Source organism: Lygodium microphyllum, chromosome 14, assembly GCF_053477565.2.
Source record: "Lygodium microphyllum isolate KBCC chromosome 14, Lygodium_microphyllum_v1.1.10, whole genome shotgun sequence".
Lineage (NCBI taxonomy): Eukaryota > Viridiplantae > Streptophyta > Polypodiopsida > Schizaeales > Lygodiaceae > Lygodium > Lygodium microphyllum.
Window position 1 is genome coordinate 3952424 of NC_141148.1, and position 22965 is coordinate 3975388.

The 22965-nt window shown below is 42.7% G+C and overlaps 1 protein-coding gene across 2 annotated transcripts in view; it reads left to right on the forward strand.

Moving 5' to 3' along the window:
• The first annotated feature begins 4131 nt into the window (after positions 1–4131).
• SRT1 (sirtuin 1) overlaps positions 4132–22965 on the forward strand; it is a 107713-nt gene continuing 88879 nt past the window's right edge. Inside the window, exons 1-4 of one of the 2 annotated variants that reach the window (XM_087692273.1) lie at positions 4132–4699; positions 5186–5215; positions 5316–5408; positions 5483–5602. In XM_087692273.1, the coding sequence (XP_087548399.1) occupies positions 4601–4699; positions 5186–5215; positions 5316–5408; positions 5483–5602 (342 nt within the window). In that variant the 5' untranslated portion in view covers positions 4132–4600. The remainder of the gene's footprint in view (positions 4700–5185; positions 5216–5315; positions 5409–5482; positions 5603–22965) is intronic. The other variant, XM_087692272.1, reaches the window with a different exon arrangement.

Genomic DNA, 22965 nt, shown 5'->3' on the forward strand with positions numbered 1-22965 from the left:
TCTCACTTCAGAGATATGTTATCTGACTTGTGAAACTTAGTACAATGGAACTTGCAAAAGGAGATAAGGGCATCCTCAATTGAATTTGCAAGGCAAGGAGAAATGGAGATAATTTGTCTCTTTTGAGAAGTATTTACACACAAGCATGCTCATGATACAGACCCACCCCTTAGTACATATTGTGGATGAAGTGAAGATTGCAAGAAAGGTCCATACCTAGTAGATGTTCTTTTTGGATTACTTCATGAAAACCATAAAAGGATTTGTGTAAAAATGGGCTCGTCCACCAAAGAGTAGCATGGTTGAAGGTTCACTAGTGTTGGAGACAATGGTACACATTTTAGAGTGGTTGTAGATGGTGGATTTATATCATAAGATGCTATGGACGCTTGATAACAATAGACTAACTAGAGATGTGATAGTTGGAAATGGGATAGAGAAGAGGATGGATGGAGCCATGGAGAAGAAGGTGATATGTTTTTGTATGTTACACCATGTATCCATGGAGAAGTGGTTAAATAAGTACAAGCCTGCTAGAAGGCAAAAAGAGGTAGCACAATAGAAATTTTAGTATATATACATCAACGCCTTGTTCGATAACCCAAGGGCATGGAGGAGTTGTCATGGTTCATGATTGCAAGGTGGTCATATGATGCCCTGATGACACCTTCATATGAAGGGGAGGAAGTCACTAGGGAGGAGTGGGAGTTTTCGAGGAAATGCAGTCCAAAGGTAAACTCGTGCTTTTATCATTGTTGTAACTAGCAACTGTATGCGATAACTAGCCTAGAAGTTTCAATGTACAATCTAAAGTCTACAACACGGTGTAGTTGCATGGGCTACATTTTCAAGTGGAGCACATCGACAAATAGTGCTAGCAATGGATTATGGTGTCATGGCAAAGTTTGAGCAAGAAAGTCAATAGTGGGCCACAGATTTGAATGAGTGGACTTTATGGAGTATTTTGGCAACCTACAAAGCATAATTTCAATAGATTATCATAGCTTTTTCATAATCATATTTGATGTACAATGGTTTAAAGTGGTGTTGGAAAGAGCACAGGCAATCATCAATGAGGGTCGTTCATGTTAATGATGCGGGATCTAGAGCATGACAAAGGCGATAGCTATGGAGGATGGAAGATAAAGACACAACTCATGTTGACATGACAATGTAGATAAGTGTTACACAAGTGAATTAGGTTTCAAGATTGAGACTTGAACTCATAAACACAATCTTGTGTATGGACAACAATGACACAGACACTTGACATAAGAGACAAGTACTATTGCATTATCATCATATAAAAGTGATAGTTCAAGTACATCATTATATAGAGTTCTTTGGTAGCACTTAATATCCACTATGCATATGGGATTTTGTCTCTCTTCCTAGAATGGACTGCATCTTCCTAGCCTAGCTGTCCTATACAAAGGGACTAGAGTAGGTGTGATTGCAAGTATCTCAACACCCCTCCTCAATCACAACCAAAAGTACAAAGTGTGTAGAGGCTTTAGTAAAAGCAACACCTGCAAAGTGTGGACACACCATAAACATGGCAAAACACCAGAGGCTGTCGCAGAAAAGGCTAAGTATGGGTACCACAAACATGATGGACATCCAGAGGCTGTAGCAGGGGCCTTACAAAGCGTATAGAGATTGTAGTACAAGGATAACTGAGGAGTTTTACAAGTTTATGTTTGAGACATTAGGACTAGAAAACACAAAACTAAAAAAGTTTATCTGAATAGAAGGACTGATGAGGTTTGTCCTTATCCTGGTGGTCTTCTTCTTCTTCTTTTTCCTTTGCTCCATTTTCTTATTCTTCTTGGACTGCAAGTAGATATGCCTTTTGGGATCTCTTTCTTGCATGGCAGAACTTCTCGGTGTGTCCGGTCCTTTTGTAAAAGTCACAGAAGAGCTGATCCTTCTTGCCTTTGTACCTGTTGCCAACATATAATGCATGCTCATCTCTAGAGGTACTTGGTTCTTCCTTAGTTTTTAGCTTCTTTTCCTCTTCTAACAGTGATGCTTGGATATCAACAAGTTCAGGATTTGGCATGCTGATTAAAGTTGTCGATACATTATTATATTCAGGAGGCAAACTCTTAAGTAGAACACCGATGCAAACATCTTCTTCCATTTTAATGTTGATTCCTGCAAGTTGGGTTAGAAGTCCTTCCATGTAATTTAGATGTGTGGCAAGTGATGTGCTGGACTTCATTTCAAGCCTGAAAAACTCAATCAAGAGACCATACTTTGATGATTTAGACTGTGCACCGAACAAGGTGTCAAGTCTCTTCCATGTATCCTGTGAGGTCTCACAGCTATCCACATGGTGGATATAGTTGTCATCTAGCTCCAATTTGATAATGGCCTAGGCTTTGTCATCATTCTTTTGCCAAGTAGCTGCAAGGTCCGCATCCCGAGGTTTCTTCTCTTTGCCATTTGTGATGGCCCAGAGACCCTTCTTCATCAAGATGAGCTTGATGCGGGTTTGCTAGGTGTGAAACCCAAATCCCTTGAACCGAGCTGTCGGTGAGTCTTTTCCCATGCTGGAGAGCTGGAGCAATAGCAAATCAGTTCCAAGATTCTCAGATTTTACAAGTGAAAGAGTAGATTACAATGTGTCAAGAGACACAAGTAATGGTAGTGTGAAAAACACACTATGTCTGACTTGATGTTGAGCTTGAATCTTCCTGTTCGGGTCTTCGATCCTTTGTCGATCTTTCCAGGTCCTTCCCCTCCTTGATTTGATGTTGGGGCAATAGATCAGAGTGGCATGGGTTGCTCCAGGTGGCAGGAGAGAGAAAATGATGAGGTTTTTGAGACAATAGGTGGAGGTGTTGGTTGTAATTGATGCCTTTGGAAACCGTGGACTTCCTCTCCTCCCTGTTTTGGGGGTGGTTCTAGGGGGTGTCACAGAGATACATATGTTGTGATCCCACGACTAGTTGCTACTCCTTACTCTTGTCCAGTTCTAGAGAGAGTGGCTATGGTGCATGTTGTGGAGACATCGCTGTAGTGTTTACCTCCTATCAATTGAGTGAACACTTGTCACCTCCCAAATTTACTACGCCTATAGACACTTCCACTCCTATGATGCAAGGTTTGCTCAAGAGTTTGTGGGTGGTACTCTAATAGATACCACCCTTGTAGGTACACCAAATATACAAGGGTTTTCTAGTTATTGCAAGGAGTGTAGTTGCATGTGGGAGAGGGTGCATCTTTTATGCATAACCATGTCCCAAAACCCTCTAAAAGCTTGCTTAACAAAGCTTGCTCAAAGTCTGTATGTAGTGTGACCTACACTTGATGATTGGAGAGCTTGAGGGAAAGATAAGCAACAAGATGGCCTAAGTTAGAAGGCTCTTGAAAGAAAATTGTGTAGAGTTGGTGGGTAAAGGACATTAACTAGCATAAGCAAACAAATTATGTGGCTTCCTAGAATCAAGTGCAATAAACATAACCTGTGGCACCATAAAATCACTTTTGATAAGTTCAAATGTGTCTTTTTCTCTCCAGTAGGGCTCACCTTCACCATCATGAAAGTTTAAAGAGCACTAATACCTCTAAAAAGTAAAAGCACAAGATAAGTAGAAAACATGTGATTTTATTTGATGTTAAAAGACCATGTAGGCATGAAAAGAGACTACAAGGTAAATGGCATGTGCCCCTTTATTTGGGGCTCCCCTTTAATTGTGCCCCTTTAAGCTTGTTGATCATGTCATGCATGAGTGTTGTGAATAAACTCATCCCTAGATTCATGAGTTTTTGCATCATTAAGGTACCACATAGTACCCCATATGAGTAGTCTAGCCTACCCGTATTGCTTGGGCTCAAGACCTCGTGAAACTCAAACACTAGTTTTGACCAATTGGCCTACACATTCATTAGTTTTCACCCATTGGTCTACACATTTATTAGTGTATATACTTGGACTCATGAGTTTATAAACTTGTGCCTAGGCTCATGGGTTTAAAAAGCCCATGTACATACGTGTGTATGTAGGCCTACAATGTACATATGAGAGAGAGAGAGAGAGAGAGAGAGAGAGAGAGAGAGAGAGAGAAACTTGTGCATGGGCTCATGGGTTTTTTACCCATGTAGATACGTGTGTATGTAGGCCTACAATGTACGTATGAGAGAGAGAGAGAGAGAGAGAGAGAGTTTTTTCCTAGAAAGCTGGGGCCTTCAAGGACTCACATACACGAAAGGACATTCTTCCAAACGAGAAGAGCATTGTGGAGTTGCTTATTACCCAGTATGCAAGGTTCTCTCTCCAGGATCAAGAGGGAGAAATGTTGGAATTTGTTGAAGCACTCTCCCTATCAAGCGTGAGCAGGGTGCATGATTTCGAGTATTCAGAGAATCATCGACTTTGGATGTCACATTCATGGTTACACAAAGTCTGAGGATTTTTGAGGACCTCTTCGACTAGAAATGCTGAGGAGGATTGCACAGTGGGGCTAAGAAGAGGTAGCCCTGTTGTTTGGAAGACCATTAACTGTCAGAGACAACGTCTTTGCTTTGTTATAGTAGAAGATTTAGGCATCACATCCAGGAGACACAGAAGGAAGTAGAGCTTCCATAAAGAGATATGGCGCTTGGATATGCTGAAAAGCTTTCTTACAGAGAAGACATTGGAAAAGTGGGCATGCCCGAACTTTTTGATTCTGCACATGACCTTCAAGTGAAGGTGAGCTCCTTTATGTATGCATATCTTTAATAGCTCCTAGTATCTTTGGGGTCTCTGCAGGTGCCTTTTTAGGCTTCTCTTTATGCCTTCTAGAAGAGTCACTTGTGTGATTTTGTGGCGTTGAGATCACGGAGTGGTTGAGATTCTGTTGTTCATTTCTCACCAATGTGGGATTTGTTTGCCCTTTCCAAAAGAGGCTTACTTCTGGGAAATGGAGGAGCTCCTTTACTCTTTAGGAATCTCCCAAACGATTCATTTTGATTGCTAGATGTGAAGGGCAACTGGATTTGGATAGTGGTTAGCTTATTTCTGATGCTTCTGCATAAAGTTTGAGCCGCCAGGGATCATTGTTGGCTTGATATCTTGATTTCATTTGACCCTTAGTTCTGAGGGAATTTTATTTTAGCATAGTCTAACCACTAAGTAGTTCTGCAATACTTTCATTCTATCTGTGGCTCGTTGCTAAGACATTTTGTTTTCTTGCAGATGGAAGAGCTTGCACATTTAATCAAATCTGTATGTTGACCTTCAATTTAATTCAAGTGTTTTCTGTCATTTTTATTGGTACTCAGACCCTTCAGTTATATGACCACTGCGTCTTTCATGTATATCACAGAGTCAACATCTAGTTGCATTCACAGGAGCAGGGATTTCAACATCATGTGGCATCCCAGATTTTCGTGGCCCCAAAGGGGTGTGGACACTTCAGGTTGGGAAACAACTATCTTGCTATTAAGGATCTCACCATTTTTGGTCCCTGTCCTTATTTTGTTTCTCTTTCAGCATGAAGGAAAACCAATTCCAAAAGCAGACTTGCCATTCCATCAGGCTCGACCAGGCCTTACTCACATGGCTTTAGTGGCACTGCAACGGGCTGGCATTCTGAAATTTGTGATCAGTCAGGTTTTTGCAGTGGACTCCCTTCTAAAAATAGTTTAATCAAGATCATAAGATCTTGGTAAAGTAGGATGATCTAAATGCAATATCTTTCCTATGGTTGCCCATCAAAACAGTTGTACTAGAAAGAAAGTCACTTTTAAAGGATCTTCTAGTTAAGTTTTCTGGTTTTTGTTGTGGTCTTATGCATTGTTTTGCACTGAAGGAAAAAGTTTAATGAAACTTTAGTAACTGTGCAGATAAAATTAAATAGTTTATTTTGTGTGATCGATGCAATAATGTGTACACCTACAAGTGAGCTACAGCTGAGCAATCTCTAACCCTATCTGCACGATCATATAGATGAGAGCAGTCAATTAATACAAAACTGAGGTATGAATTTGAAATCAAGGCACCAGACCAAGGGTGTCACAATGGATTGCCCAAAGACCTACCATGGTTGCAGAGGTGATGGATATCTTCTTTCGAGTAGCCCAATTTAATGGGTCCTAGCTTTTCCTTTGTTTTGCTTTTGAAGACAATATATGAACAACAATACCTATAATCATGAGGTAATCTTTATATGAGCAATGATAATACTAGACAAGGTAATGATGAGGTATATCTGCCATGGAACTGAAAAAGTTTGAATGTTCAATTGCATGTGGTGCCCATATGGTGGATCCAAGTTGACCTCTCTTTGAAGAGGTAGAAGGGGGGTATGCTCATACCATGCAAGGGTTTTTACCTTGGAGGAAGCCTACACTCCTAGATTTTGATCCCTTTTAAGGGCTGTATTTCTCCTAACATGATGCAAATGCATGGGAGATGCAAAGGATAATGCAAGGTGTCATGTAAAACAATATGAGATGCAAAATGCAATGGTGCCACTTGAGTAGTGACCTTATGGGGAATCAATCACTTGCCCTTATGCCCTTTTACAATTATGATAATCAAGATGTGAACAAATAATGATGCAAACATGTAAGTAGAAAGATAGTGACCAAAATCCTATAATACCAAAGAATGAGCTGCTCCCTCTCACCATCGAAAGGTAGAATAGAGAGCTATGGGAACCCCTCTTTTCGTCATACTAATGTTGAAAGGGAGGGTGGATTGAAACCAATCTGATGTTTAAGGTGGTCGAATATCGATCTGTTGATTAGCTTCATCAAAATGCAACCGTAGTTTTTGAATGAAGGCACGAACTCAAGATGAATATTGCCCTGCTCCACCTGCTCTCATTAGTGAGATGGTAGTGGACACCAACACGCTTTCTCCAGCTTAAAACAGCCCTAAAACATGCTTATTAAACTTTCATTTAACTACCAAATTTTCCTAGAGTGTCTGTGTCGCATAAGCTAAACCCTAATTTGGAAGGATCCACTTCTATAAATAGGAGATTGCCCTTCCACTCAGCCCATCTCATCATTGTAGGTCCTCCATTAGCTGGTGCCTTCTCCCCTCTTCTATCTACACTTGTCTTTGGTGGATACTCAGTTTGTGGTGCTGCCAACCTGGCTCTAGCTCGCTCTTGCTGATTAGTCATCTTCAGCTTAGACACTTGCACTTGTAGTTGGTGACTCATTTTAGTGTATCTACACAGTCTTCCAGCCATCGCCATCAGACCTCGGGCCTCTAGATACCTGCATTTGCTGCACACAGCATCTCTATTGCTTGTTGGCGTAGCTCTCAGCAGTCATGAGTCTGCCAAGGAGAGCTTGAATGCCATGTTTTGCAGTTCCAATTGTCACCGTCATCTTCGTGATAATTTACAACCTTCTCCCACTGTTTCCAAGCTGCCATTGCTGTGTGTAGCCTAACCCAGACATACAAATCTGATTTGTAGTTGATCATCACATTCGGAGATTGCGTGTTGGTGTTCAGGATCTGTATAGAGTACGACATAGTCTCCAGCTTCTCTCTTTGTTCTAGTCCTTCAAAGACGTGGGAGTTCGAGGTTTTGTATTTACTCTGCATAGTATGTTACTACATTGAGCATTGCATTATTCATTATTCATTCTTCTTCCATATTCATTGTCTCTAAGTTACTTTTCACCTCTAAGTTCTATTATCACTCTCTGCTTTGTTGTACATTTATGTTTATTTTTTGTGTTCAAGTATTTCTTTATACGTGCTCATACATGCATGCTCATTGAAAAAGTGCATATTGAATCAATGCCGTTCAAACCAACGCTCAATGCTACAAATGAGAAGTAATGAATGCATTGAAGATAGTGTCTAACCTAGCTATAGTGCTCTATGCAATGGTGCAACACAAAGATTCCTTGATTAAAAATGAAAGTCCTTTTCATTTAATCCTCACCTCTTATAAAAAAAGAAACGATTGCGCTCCACTGCACCATCTCAAAGCCCACAAGTACTCTCATGAAAAATTGGTTGTTTGATGATGACTGGAATGTTCCAGCCCTAGAAAGTGCTGTAGATCAGGTCTCTTTGCTGTCCCTAATGGCTAAACTACTCTCTCTCAGCCAGTCTTAGATCAGTCCCAAACACCCCAAATGGGATAAAAATAGCCCAACATGATAGATATGTTGGAAGAAGAAGAGCATAGCTAAGAGAGATGGAAGTCGAGCAGGAGTGAGCGAGAGAGAGTGTGACGGTTGGGGAGGGAGTGAGCAGAGTGAAAGTACGATTTTGTTAGAGTGTACCAATATTGTGTTGGTACACAAAGAATAAAATGTATTTATACTTAGGGCATGTAAAGGGTGCATTCACATGTACAATGTGCATGTACTATACACGTGGGGTTTAAACCGGGCCTTTATCCCAACAACCTCCCACTTAAAGGTCCAATGTGAACCTCTAGCTAACCAACTCCCAGTAGTCGTATGCAATGCTCGTGTTGAGCTTTGCTTAGACTTTTAGTGAGGACATCTGCAGGGTTGTCTTGTGTTTTAATCTTGGTCAATGTGAGTTGACCATTTTCCAAAATCTGTCTGATGAAATGATATCCCACATCTATATGCTTTGTGCGTGAATGATACATGGCATTCTTAGCCAGATACACAACACTCTGGCTATCACATCCCAAAATTGCAGCACCCATAGACATGACGAGATCTTTTGCAAGTCTGCTCAACCATATAGCTTCCTTAGAAGCTTCAGTGGTTGATATATATTTAGCTTCAGTGGTACTTAGTGCAACGATGTTCTGCAACTTGGAACACCAAGAAACAACTCCACTAGTAAGTGTGAAGACATACCCACTGGTGGACCTAAGAGTGTCCAAGTCACCTGCCATGTCTGCATCATAGTAACCCTGCAAACTAAGTGCACCTTGGCCATAGCAAATACTTTTTCTTTGTGTACCCTTAAGGTATTCAAGAATACACTTGATAGCCTCCCAATGTGCTTTGCGAGGATTTGACATAAACTTGCTAACAACTCCCACTACATGAGCAATGTCTAGACGAGTAGCAACCATAGCATACATAAGAGAGCCACAAGCTGATGCATAAGGAACTCCCTTTATAGTATTTGCTTCCATGTCATCTTTTGGGCTGTTGGCTTTGCTAAGCTTGAAATAAGGAGTTAAGGGTACCCCAAAAGGCTTAGCTTCAGCCATGTTAAATTTGTCCAGTACCTTTCCAATGTACTTTTCTTGAGATAAAAACAACAATTTTTGCATTCTATCTCTACGAATCCTCATGCCCAAAATATGCTCTGCATTCCCTAAATCTTTCATGGAAAAGACTGATTTCAGCTAATTTTTGAGAGCAACCAAGCTAGTCTTTCTTTTCCTAGCTAGTAACATATCATCCACATACAAAACAAGTATGATGGGGCTACCATCTGTATCCTTTTTCATGTACAAGCAATGATTTGCATGGCTGCGTGTAAACTCATGAGATAGCATAAAGGTGTTAAACTTTTTGTACCACTGCCGTGGTGCTTGCTTCAGCCCATACAGGCTGCGTTTTAGCTTACACACCGTTTGCTCTTTTCCAGGAACTACAAAGCCCTCAGGCCGTTTGATGTAGATTTCCTCATCAATGTCACCATGCAAGAAAGCTGTTTTTACATCCATTTTTATAGCTCTAAGTCTGAAACAGTAGTGAGAGCAAAAAGCACCCGTAGAGTGGTCATCTTCACAACAGGTGGAAAAATCTCTTGGAAGTCAATCCCTTCCGTTTGTGCATACCCTTTGGCAACTAGCCTTGCCTTGTACTTGGGTTTCCCATCAACTGTCTTTACTTTGTACACCCATTGGTTTGGAAGTGGCTTCCTTCCCTTGGGCAACGACATAAGATTCCAAGTATCATTTGCATATGGAGATTTAATCTCTTATTGCATAGCAAGCTCCCACTTATTGTTGAACTCACATGACTTGGCCTCTTTGTATGTAAGAGGCTCACCCTCATCTGTAAGCATCACATAATGCAAGGAGGGGTCAAACCTATGTGGTTCCCTTCTTACGTGTGTAGACCTGCGTACCCAATGATCAACATTTTCAGGAACTGGGTCTACATTTGGAGGTATATTATTTTCAGCATTTATTGGTTCTTGTAATCCATTTTCAGCATGCTGTTCATGCTGTGCAACACCTTCATTTTCATTTTCAGCACCTGCATTTTCAAAATCAGCAAGCCTATCTTGTTGTTCATGACCTCCTTGTGCTCCTATTTGCTGTCCATCATCATCTAGCTCCAAAATAACCAACTGATCATCAGTTTCAACCTCTGGTACAGCACCATGAGGCTCATTTTTTGAAGTAATAGGTGGTTGCAAACTCTGAAATTTCATCTTTTTCATATTTTCATTAGAGGCTAAAGTACCTTTCCAGCAATTTTGCCTCATTAAACACAGCATTACAGTTGCGAATAATTTTCTTGGACTGAGGTAACTACACTCTGTAGCCAAATTCACCCTTATCACCATAGCCCATGAAAATGCATTTGGTGGATTTTGGGTCAAGTTTGTTTCTCAGCTCATCCCTAACATGCACAAAAGCATCACAGTCAAATATGCGTAAATGGTCATGTGAGGCTGATTTGCGAGACCAAACCTCCTCAGGGATGCCATTATTTAAGGACTTGTTTGGAGAGCGGTTGCAAATGTGAACCGCGGTGTTGAGTGCCTCTCCCCAAAATGCATGAGGGAGATTAGCAATGGACAGCATGCACTGCACTCTTTCACATAAAGTCCTATTATATCTTTCAGCCACCCATTTGAAGAAGGGCTTTAAGGGGCTGGAAGCTCCCTCTTAATACCATGCAAGTCATAAAAGGACTTGAATTCAATTGATGTGAACTCACCCCCGTTATCAGTTCTCAAGCATTTCAGCTTTCTACCTGTCTGAGTGGTCACAAATGCATGAAAAGTTTTAAAAACAGCAAACACTTCACTTTTCTTTTTCAGCAAGTACACCCAAATCTTCTTGGAATAGTCATCAATAAAGGAGACAAAATATGCAGCACCACCCAACGATTTCACGGGCATACTACATACATCAGAATGCACTGAGTCCAAGACATTGGACTTATGAGAGACACCAGAGTAAAGTGAATTTTTTATTTGCTTTCCAAACTGACACTCATTACAAAAATCAACTTTAGAGCCTTTTCCATCAATCCTCTTCAGAGAGGTAAGGACATCAAGTCCTTTTTGACTCATATGGCCTAATCTCTTATGCCATAACTCCAAGTGGCTGCAAATTTCAGTAACTGCAAGAAACTTGCCATTCAAGGCTTTACAGTGCAAACAATACAAAGTGCCCTTCTTGGTTCCTTTTGCAATCAGCATGGAACCCTTTTTTACTTTCCACAAACCACCATCAAACAATGTGGTGTAGCCATGCAAGTCAAGTTGACCAACGGATAGTAAACTCTTTTTAATGCTAGACACATATCGGACATCTTTCAACACAAGCTCTTGACCATTGTCTAAAGACAAGTGTAGAGTGCCAATCCCATCAATGCTGCAAGCATGGCTATTTCCAAGATACACCTTTCCATAACGGCCTGCATTGAATATAGTAAAACACTCCAAGCAAGGAGTTACATGGAAAGAGATACCAGAGTCTACAATCCAAGTCTAAGTGATACCATCATCAACAACTGACAAGAGTGCATCAATGACATTAGCCTTGGTAATCTGCATATCCTGCATATGACATACAAGGGCATCATAATCAGCTGCACATTATACATCAGTCTTTGTATTTGAAAGCTTCTCTATGACACACTAGAGGCCACATTGGCCTTTTCTTTGCCTTTGTTTGTCTCCGATGCATGTGCCTTTTCTTGCTTCTTCTTTTTATCTCTTGCATTCTTCTTTCTCTCTTGTTCCTTCTTGTAATACTTGCAATGAGGTTTCTTGTGGCCCTTTTGACCACAATGATAGCAAGTAATGTCACTCTTTTCCTTTTCTTTGCTCTTGCTCCTGTTTCTGTGTCTTGCATTTGCATTTTTCTTTTCAGCCCTGCCTCTTACATTGTAAGCTGAGTTGCTGCCTTCTCTACTAGACATACGTCTAATTTCTTCATTCAAGATAGAACCCCTCACCCCATCATATGAGAGATTGGGGTTATTGTTGAGTGAAACCACCAAGGTCCCCCAAGAGTTAGGCAATGTCATGATCAAAAAGATCGCTCTCAACTTATCTCATCAAAGTTCAAATTTGCATCTTTGAGCTGATTTAAAATCCCTATAAATGTACTTAAGTGCTCAATTGCAAGCTTTGACTCATCCAGCCGCATATTCACCAACTTGTGCATTAAATGCATCTGATTAACAGGTGTGGTGATCTCATAAGTAGTTTTCGGCTTCTCCCATATTGCATAACCTGTATCTAAACCCTTAATGTCTGTCAGAATGTCATCAGTGACACCCATCTTTATGTAAGCCACAACCTTTTTATTCACTCTGGCCCAATCTGCATCAGACACTAGTGCGGGTTTATCTTCCTGCAAAGCATCCTCACAATCCTTTAGGAACAAAATGCCTTGCATATGGTCTTTCCAAAGGTCAAAGCCATGACTATCAAACCGTTTGATTTCCATCAAACTCTTGATGTCTGAATTGGAAGAGGTTGCAGCCATTTTATCACGAACACAAGAGTAAATGCACTAAATTGTAGAAGCACAAGCTGAACCGGCAAAATACACTGCTATTCTTCTCAACCAGAAGTAAATCTTTGCTGTTTGTACATGAACCAACCACCACACGGGCAAAGAATATAGAAATTTACCAAATTCTGCGCAAATCCCCAAAATTTCAAGTCCAAAATTGCACAAATGTCAGCCAACTGACCCAGCTGAGCAAAACTTTCCCAATACATGAAAAGCCCCAAATTTCTGGGATCCAATGTCAAGAAATTTTACTCAAAAGAGTGAAATTCTGACAAATTTGGCAAAATCCCCAATTTAATTAAGGTCACCGCTCACAATGTTTGCAATTTCTAACTCGAAAATCACTTACAGATATGAATGATGTCAAATCTGGGAAAAGCCCCAAATTTTAGGCTCGATTTTGCACAAATTTGTGGCCCGTGCTCCAACACATGAACCCCCCTGTCAAAGGGAAGCAATTCAAAAAGGATTTGAAAGGAAATAAAGGTTTTAGCTTTAAAAAAAAGGATTTATAGAATGACGGGGGGGGGGGGGGGGGGGTCTGTTGACTCTGCCCCATCACGTCTGCCGGCGTCGCCTGCTTGTCGCCTGTTATGCGACCGCTATGCCTGCCCGCCTTTATGCTGGTTCCCGTTGTTGTCGACGACTGCTGCCTGGCCCCCCCTGTGTGTCGCTGTTGGACTCGTCGCAAACAGTCTGTCAGTCCTGTGGACACAGCTCATGCGACGCCTACTGTGCTGCCGTCGCCTGCTCTTGCTGCTACACGCCTGCTGCCAATTGCTGCACGCCTGCTATTGCAGGCCTAGCAGCCGTCGCCTGGATCTCGTGAAGTGTATAGAGTCTTGGCTCTGATACTAGTTGTTGGAAGAAGAATAGCACATTTGAGAGAGATGGAAGTCGAACAGGAGTGAGTGTGACGGTTGGAGAGGGAGTGAGCAGAGTGAAAGTATGATTCGGTTAGAGTGTACCAACAATGTGTTGGTACGCAAAGAATAAAATGTATTTATACTTGGGGCACGTAAAGGATGCATTCACATGTACAATGTGCATGTACTATACACACGGAGGGTTTAAACCGGGCCTTTATCCCAACAAGATACACTTGCATGCAGCCCAAAATGATTCCAAACTTGACATTTGGTAAATTTCCATTTTCATTGGGGCCTCCACATGCAAAAACGAGTTCCATAGCCCTTTCGCCCTGCCTTGATTAAAATAACATTAAGGGCTGCCCAATGTTAAGAGGATATGAAATTTTATTGCATTGCTTAGCATTTAATTAAAAGTTAAATCAAATGTGCTAATGTGACTTGCATATGTGAGGTGCAAGTTAATTATTTAAGAGTGTGGGACCAAGGATCTCGAGATATCAGTTGGGGGCCTAGACCAATTTATTGGCCACTAATGTGAGTGGTGACATTAGAGACTAGGTATTAATTAATTAATTAATTAATTCTAGTCTAGGGGTCAATAACTGCTCAAGGACATTGGGAGACAAAGTGTCCTAGCCAATTTAATTATTGGCTGTGGAATTATTTTTTTGGGCACTAGAATAATTGTTAAATTATTTTTTAGAATTAATATTCTGAAAATTAATTTAATAAGTTGGGTAATGCTGGAAAATGGGATTAAAAGGTTGCCACTTGGCAAAACTTGCCCATGCAAGTGGGAAAGGCGTTTTTGCTGTTGAGAGAGAGAGAGAGAGAGTCATCCCAGCCATTACGAAAAAAAAAAAAGAGTCATCCCAGCCTTGTGCAAGCTGAGAGAGACAGACATAAGACTGCCATAGTTGTTACAATAGTTGATAGGCCATTTCTAGCCAATAAGAGATCTTCCAAGAGCAGGTGACATGCCTTGAAGTGACTACAACAGTAGGTGACAGCAGTTTGAGGGTTGTTTCAGCCAAACAACATCGTATTCGGTGTGTTCCATCAGTTGAGACAGCTTTCATGGCTATCTAAATAGGGCACCAACAGATTTCTTCCATTATCTCATGATGGAAGTTTGAAAATTCTCTCTTTGACATTCTCTCTCATCCTACAGCAATCTCTCAACTCCTCTCTATATTTAATAGTAGTCTGAGACAGAGAAGACTGCCTAGTGAGATAGACAGAAGACTGCCATAGTTGCTACAATAGTTGATAGGCCATTTCTAGCCAATAAGAGATCCTCCAAGAGCAGGTGACATGCCTTGAAGAGACTACAATAGTAGGTGACAGCAGTTTGAGGGTTGTTTCAGCCAAACAACATCGTATTCGGTGTGTTCCATCAGTTGAGATAGCTTTCATGGCTATCTAAATAGGGCACCGACAGAGTTCTTTCATTTTCTCACGATGGAAGTTTGAAAATTCTCCCTTTGACATTCTCTCTCATCCTATAGCCATCTCTCAACTCCTCTTAGTATTTTATAGTAGTCTAAGATATCAGAGGTGGAGAATATTGGAAAATCTTTGCTAAACCCTATTTATAGTAGAAATCTTGGTTTGACAACCACCTTGGGATGTGTGCTCAAAATTAAGGGCCTAGGACTTGAATTCCAGCAGTCGAAATTAAAGTATTTTAGGAAGATTTAAGAGGTCAAAGGTTGGCTGGTTTCACCCAATCTCAATTTGAAATTCCTAACCTCTTTGAACTTGAAGGTCTTGAAACTTTTCACAAACCTTAGTTAGATACATGGAATCATTTAAATCTCTAACCCACATGATACCAAAAGTCATTTCCAGGGGGAAATTTAATATCCATGGCTAAGATATGTCCTAGGAACCCCATTAGCACATGTCCATAACAACTTTTGTCGATGTCTCCTGTCGTTGCCCAGGCTAAGTATATCTGCCACTGTGACATGCATTGAACTTAATCTCATATGTACACGTGACATGTGTACAACTTATGTGTCACAATAGAAGTATTCAAAGACCATCAAGTTAAAAATTCACATCCTTGTGATACCCCTGATTATCCGGAGATTGTCACTTTGATATGTTAGAAGAACGGAGCGGCCTTGTTCATCGTGAGCTTATCTATATGTTTTTAATAGGGCTTCTATTGAAAGACCTTGCATGACCATTTTGGCACCCTTGTTGTAGGTGCCTTTGTTTTACCCACATTGTTCAAAAAGGATCGACTAGATGACACCAACTCCTCCCTTTGGTATATTGATTACTTTGATCAATGGGCTTTTGATACTACCTTGATATCTCGCCTAGTGGAGGATCCCCATATTGGTTCTTTTGTTGACTTGGCAGCTCTTTGGGATCAGCTCAACTCTTAAGTGTGATCCCCATATTGGTTCTTTTGTTGACCAGGCATCTCTAGGGATTAGCTCAACTCTCACGTGTGATCTTTTCTCTTTACGAGCCTTTTGAATTCAGCACTTATTCATGTTTGTAGGATTTGGATCACAAATAGAGGTTTGGGCAAAGTTGTGTTCTCATTACAAGCTTAAGATCTTTGCCCACCACATCTTCATGGAGAAGAAGCTTTGAATGCTATCCATTGATGACTCTCCTTCTATTAGGGATCACATCTACAAAATGAAGGAATTATGCAATGAGGTTGCATTCCTTGGTTGGACAATATCATCCAATGGTATTGCTATGATTTTCATCTCTCATTTTTCATTTCCAACATGTGATGTCTTCTATACTAGTTTACTCACCTCTAGAGTTCGAGACGCTATTCTTCAGGAGGAGCTTGCTCTACTTGTTTTGGAATATGATGTGCAACACAAGGAGATTGAATCCTATGGATCTAGCTTGACCAAAGCATTTACTATAGGTTTGGGAGGGGGCAACAAGAAGGACAAGAAAGGTAAGAAGAAGGAGCAGAATGGCACGAAGGATGACAAGCAAGGGAAGCCTAAGTGCCCACACTATGGGATAGGCACCCACCCTATTGAGAAGTGTTGGAAAAAGTATCCCCACTTGAAGCACGATATCAAGGATGGAGCCAAGGATTCAAAGGATACATTGGCCATGACTATCGAGTTTGTCTTTGTTCATTTGTTTGAGGTGGAGGATACCACATTTACTTCTTCCTCTTCCAAGAAGCTAGGGCTTGTGGATAGTGGTGCTCATTCCACATGATCTATCGTCAAGATTTGCTTTGGGACCTCTGTGCTAGAGGGGCTACCATCACCTTTGGTGACAACTCTTCTGTGTTAGTTTGAGGAGCAAGAACCATTCCCCTTCTACTAGATTGCCATGACTCTTTAGCAAAATTCCTTTATGTTCTTGATTTTGGATTTTATCATTTGTTTGTTCATAGTTTGACCCAGCTAGGGACCTGCATAGTTTTCACATAGGATGCAGTAACCATCACAATTAGATTTAGATGCCTACACTTCTACACATATCCCCTGACAGCTTTGTTATCTGCTTGAGATATATGGATGAACACCTGTCTCATGGGGTACGATATGCTATGGACAGCTCTGTACATGCTCACACCAGCTATGGATCGAGACAGCTAGAAACGACATAGACTCCCCCCCTTGAAGGACAAGATTTGCTAGCTTTGTCAGATTGGCCAGAGAAAGAGGAGCACATTTATGCAGATGTTCAGTGTATTATGAGATCAGAGGGCGCTCCCATTGCTTGTGTAGAGAGGGATTTGGGCCACTATCTAGGGTGATGGATTTCCAGATTAGAGATGTTACGAGCTCTTCTTACTGGAGCTAATCGTCTCAGAGAGCACCTCTTATGGAATCAGGAGGAGAGATAGGGAGCCACACACTAGCATACACTCGTAGAGTTCTATAGAGCATCGACTACTCCCTCCACTATAGAGCCCTGATCTGATTGATTGGTTGCCCCTCCACAGGGACCACCCTAGACACATGCACAAAGAGATGTAAAGCTCGTTGTCCATGCCCCCGTAGGAGGCATCATTTGCAGGTATAGAGGATATTGCATTGTCATCGGGGGACCATAACCCGCCGCTTCAGCTTCTCTATGTTAGATAGACCCAAGAGAGATATCTTGGGATGAGAGTGCCTCTTGAGCGTTCCACATTGTATCTAGCTTAGACATCATTTTGTACTCATCAACGATGTATTGTTTGTTGTTTATTTTCCCTTTAGTTAGTCATAGCATTAGATGACAACTATTTTGGGACTTGGGGAAAAATCCCTGACTTTTCAGATGTAACATTTTGGTCTCATAGGCCGATTTGGCCTTTTGTAGACGTTAATACAACTTTCTTCTCTTTTTTTTTGTAAAAGGTAATTATATTAATTACGAAAAAAATACAAGATTACTTGATTACAAGATACATGACGACAATCCAAGCCATCATGTGAAGAGGTTCTAAGAACTACAAGTTACAATGTCATGGCAAGGATGGGGAGGAAATTGCCATATGCCAGGGACGGAAGTCCTCCGTAGAGAGCAAATCAGAACGATGGAGAAGAGCTAACTGCCAATACAAGAGGCCCTTAAGCCTCACAATATGCCGCTGAACATTAGAGGCGGAGTCAAACAGAAAAGCATTCCGAATAGTCCAGTTATGCCAACAGCCCCAGTATCGAAGAAAGTGATACATGAGCTTCATATGTGGCTGGGCGGGCGTAGGGTATTTGGGCTGGCCAAAAACCCAATCAAAGGGGCGCAGGGTGATACCAACCACCCCTCGCCAAACAGCCGACAAAAATAACCAGACTTTCTGAGCGACGGGGCAAGAAATAAATCGGTGGCGGGCGGATTCCATAGTAGTGGTGCAAAAGAAACAGGTGCCATTGGAGATTCGTCGCTTGGAAAGAGCCGAAGCAAGCGGAAGACCCCCAATCATCACTCTCCAAAGAAAGACTTTATATTTAAAGGGTGTCTTGTTCAACCAGCCCTCCATCACAGTTGCCCTCCACCATGACCGGGATTTACGCAATCCCCATAAAGCATTCGCTTTAGTAACTAGCCATTGATGATCTTTAATTAGAAGATGATACACTTGGTTAGCAGAAGCTTTGCTCAAATTCAGCCGGCCTTGTAGGTCCCAATCCTGCCAGGGATGATCCGAAGCAAGAGCAGGAAAGGGTTGTCTGCTCCGGAGCACCGTCAAAAGCTGTTCCCATAAAGGCCTATATCCACGAGGGATCCTGAAAAGCCTCCTAGCTGTACAAAACGATATAAGCACATTGCGACTGGCAAGGGTGGCATCCGCAATCGAAGACAAGCCCAAACGTGCCATCCGGTTGAATTGTGGTCTAAGCTCATGTTTACCTTCCCACGAAAGTAAACGCGAGACTGCCAGTAATTCCAATTGAAAAGAGTTAGTAGCCAAGCGATTCTCCATTGGATGCCACTGAGCCTTTTGAAGGACGTGTTTCCAGGAACATGCCAAATGAGTAAGCAGCGATGAAGAAGAACTGGAGAACCGCGAATCAGCATTAAGAACATGCCACCAAGAACTTTGGATTTGGGTATTGCCATGCAGAAGCCCATGGCCCTCAAGGAAATAATGGGCTATAGCGACCCACGGATGATGATCCGAGCACATGGCGCGGAAAAGCGACCAACGAAGTGCCTGCATGTGAGTTTGGGCATCTAAAATAGCTCCGCCACCCATGCGTTTGGGGGTGCACGCATGCGACCACGAGATCCAGGAAATACCTGCATGCAATGAGTCCTTCTTCCATAGCATGAAGCGAATAGACTGAGTAAGAGCATTCAGAGTCGTAGTAGTCCAGGGCAACAATGGCAAGAAATATGTGAGCATTGGCAACATAATTATCTGGGCTACTTTGAGGCGAACATGGAAGGGCTAGGCCTGAGACTTCCAATACATAAACTTAGCCACCATTTTCTGAGAAATCCACTGCAGAAGCTGCTTTGGAGGAACATCAACACCCAAAGGGTATCCAAGATGCCTGACAATGGAGCCACGAGGAATAACCAGACCCTGCCAGTCCAAGGACTGCAAATCCGACTCCGTGCAGCTTAGAAGGGCTGATTTGAGGGCATTGATACGAAGGCCTGACGCCTGATCAAAGAGACCCCAAACATCCAATGCTGTTCGAAGGTTATCCTTGTCCGCACGCAAAATCATAAAGGTATCATCTGCCAGGGATTGGCTAATGAAGTGCTGTCCTGTAGGAAGCGACAGTCCGGCCAACTGAGAAGAGGCGGCCTTATGTGATAACATGGAAAGAACTGGATGTGTCGCAAGGGCAAAGAATAAAGGGCTCAAAGGGCACCCTTGTCTGACAGAACGGGCAAGGACAAATGGCTCAGTAACACCTCCGTTCAGGATGACTCGCGAAGACGCCGCAGCACTAATGGTGTAGATCAGACGAGACATCCGAGCACCAAAGCCCATAGCAGACATAAGTTCAGCAACGAAAGACCAGTCCAGATAGTCAAAAGCCTTTTCCAGGTCCAGTTGAATCAGTACCACCTCCTGATTAGAATGCCTGGCATAATCAATGGCCAATTGGGCATTCAAAACATTGTGTAGAATATTTCGGCCCTTAATGAAACCATACTGGAGAGAGTGCACAAGGGCAGGGAGATGCTTATGGAGCCGATTCGCCATTACTTTGGAAAAGATTTTGTACATTGAACCCATCAAAGAAATTGGGCGCCACTGTGTCAACTTAGATGGCGAAGGAACTTTTGGAAGCAGTTTAATAAGGCCTTGTTTCCATGAAGGAGGCATGATCCCCGTTTCCCACACCTGCTGAAACAAAGCCTGCAATGGTTTCGCTAGTTGGGTAGCGAAAGCTTCAAAGAACTCATTGGTGAGACCATCCCAACCTGGACTTTTATCGTTGGGCAAGTGGAACAAGACGTCCATAACCTCTGCCTCACCAATATCTGACTCCAGAGTAGCTTGCATGTCCTGCGGAAGCTAATTGCGGACCAGGTCATAAAAAACCGAACGGGCCTGAGTAATTTGGGCTGAAGGTGGAGAAGTGGAACCGAGAAGGTCACGGAAATAATTCCTGCACATATGCACAATAGTCTGTGGATCCAGGATGAGGTGGCCTGCTGTATCCTTGAGTCTGGTCAGATTCTCTCGAGCAGGAGAAGCATGGAGAGCTCGAAAGAACTTATGGGTCTGACATGCACTATCTTGCAAAGTCTCTGTCAGATGTTGCAATTTGGCCTGCTGATACGATTTTAACTAAAATTCTTTAATAAGATCGGCCACCCGCATGGCCAGTGCAAGCAGAAATGCATCATCCGGAGTCTGCTGGTAGAACCAAAACCAGCAGGTCCGCCGCTGCCTGTTGACGGCGCCGACAAAGAGAGGCATGATAGATCCCATACTACCGAGCAACCCGCTGCACATTAGAGAGCAATCTTTCAAATGACGCAGTGCCCTGAGAGGAAAAGTCCAAGAAGAATCTGTCAAGCAATTGCTACATATAGCCCTGAAAAATTGCATGCTTCAAGTAGCACGAGTTGAAACGCAAAGGGAGTCTCTCCAGAAATTGCTGGAAAGGGGCAATGGGTTGTGCAAGTAACTCGAACTGCAGAGGGAAATGGTCCGACAAGGCATATTGCTGCAGCACTTTTATTTCGAGCATCTTAGGCAGAAAATCATCATTCTGCATGATATATATACGGTCCAACCGTGACCATGTTGTTGCATACTGGGGCGAATGGAAAGTAAATCCTGTAGAAGACGGGTGTAGCCAGGACCAGAGATCTTGCTTAAGAACAGCAAGAGCCAACTCATGCCACATACGACTTTCCGGCGCATCCATTACCGAGTGCTCCGATGTGGACTGGGAAGAATCAACACACATATTGAAATCTCCCATGAAGAAGCCCCGTCGGCCAAGTGACAAGGAAGTCTGCAAAGTCTGCCAAAGTTCCCGGCGAGATAACGAATCATTCGGAGCATAGAGGCCAAGTAACCATAAGATTTCCCCTTCGAATAAAATTTCAATCACCAAAAAGCGGCCATGAACATCATTTTTAATAAGAACAGGCTAATATTTGGCATGTACAATCATGAGCACACCCGAATAATGCATGGCCTGTGTTCCTGCATAGAACAAACGAAAGCCATGGCAATCCACAACTTTTCCGGTGTCACCGTGACTCTTGTGCTCAACAGCGCACAGGACATCCCACTGATTCTCATACAATGCAGTCCACATGGCATGTTGCTTGTGTCGAGAACAAATTCCTCACACATTCCACGTGGCTATTTTCATGTGTATGCAAAACACAATCAGGTACGAGGCACAGCTTGCCTCGATTTGACTTTGTCGGCGAGAATGTCCAGGACTCCCTCATCCAAGAAATCTGCCAACACCGCAAAAGAGTTCTGAGGACCAGATTTGGAAGTAGACGGCATATCTGCTTGCTTGGGGTTGGAACGTGGATAATGACGGTCCCACGGGGTAATGACGTTGCCTCTGGTATCAAAAGCCAGCTTTGCAGGTGGATCCTTTAGACGATCCGAAGACATTTTCTTGGCGGGCTGAGGACGGGGGGCGGAGGAAACCATAGCAGGAGCAGAGCGCTCGGAAGACAACATTTCCTTCCTACGCATATATGTACGCATGGAATCTTGTGAGGTAGTAGGCACAGTACTCTCCATGCCAGCAACAATCTTGTTGCCTTTTTTTGCACGTACTTCAATCCAATCAGTGGCACGGGAATCCAGACCCGAAACCTTTTGTTTCCCTTTGGCCAGAACTTGGGGCGGGTGGATAGTATCCAGCGACGGAGCATCACACACCATATCTTCCATGGGTGGAGCAACATGGCCCGCATCTGAAATGTGTTGCTGCTCTGGGCATTCGGCCATAAAGTGCCCCAACTGTCCACAGGAAAAGCAATGGCCTGCAAAATTGCCCCATTTCAAACGAAAGTGTAACGGATGCATGCCAGAGCAATTGAGGCGTAACCATGCAGGCCTTTTCCGTGTAGTATCCCATAACATGCACAAGCGGTTGCAATTCACAGCCCTGAGACTGGGAGGGACCAGAACCGTGCCCACAGCGGCCATAGCATCCTTCAATAGCGGCCAATAAACAACCGGACAATTTTCCACTTCTACCCACACAGGGCATTCACGTTGCAGGAGGCGCTGAAAATCTGCCATCGGGCGCCATGGAACCACATGAACCAACCGACGATCAAAAAACAAAGGCAGTTTAGACAGGAGAGCAGCACGGTGCGTCTCAGTTTTCAAGAGGACCTCAAAAAAACCTCGGGACCCAACAAAAATCTCTTCAACACATTCCCCTTGGAGCAGACTCTGCAGCCATTGGCGAATACGGGAAAGCAGCGGGATTCGACCAGTGAAGAAGAGTATCATAGCGCGATCATAAAACACCGAAAAG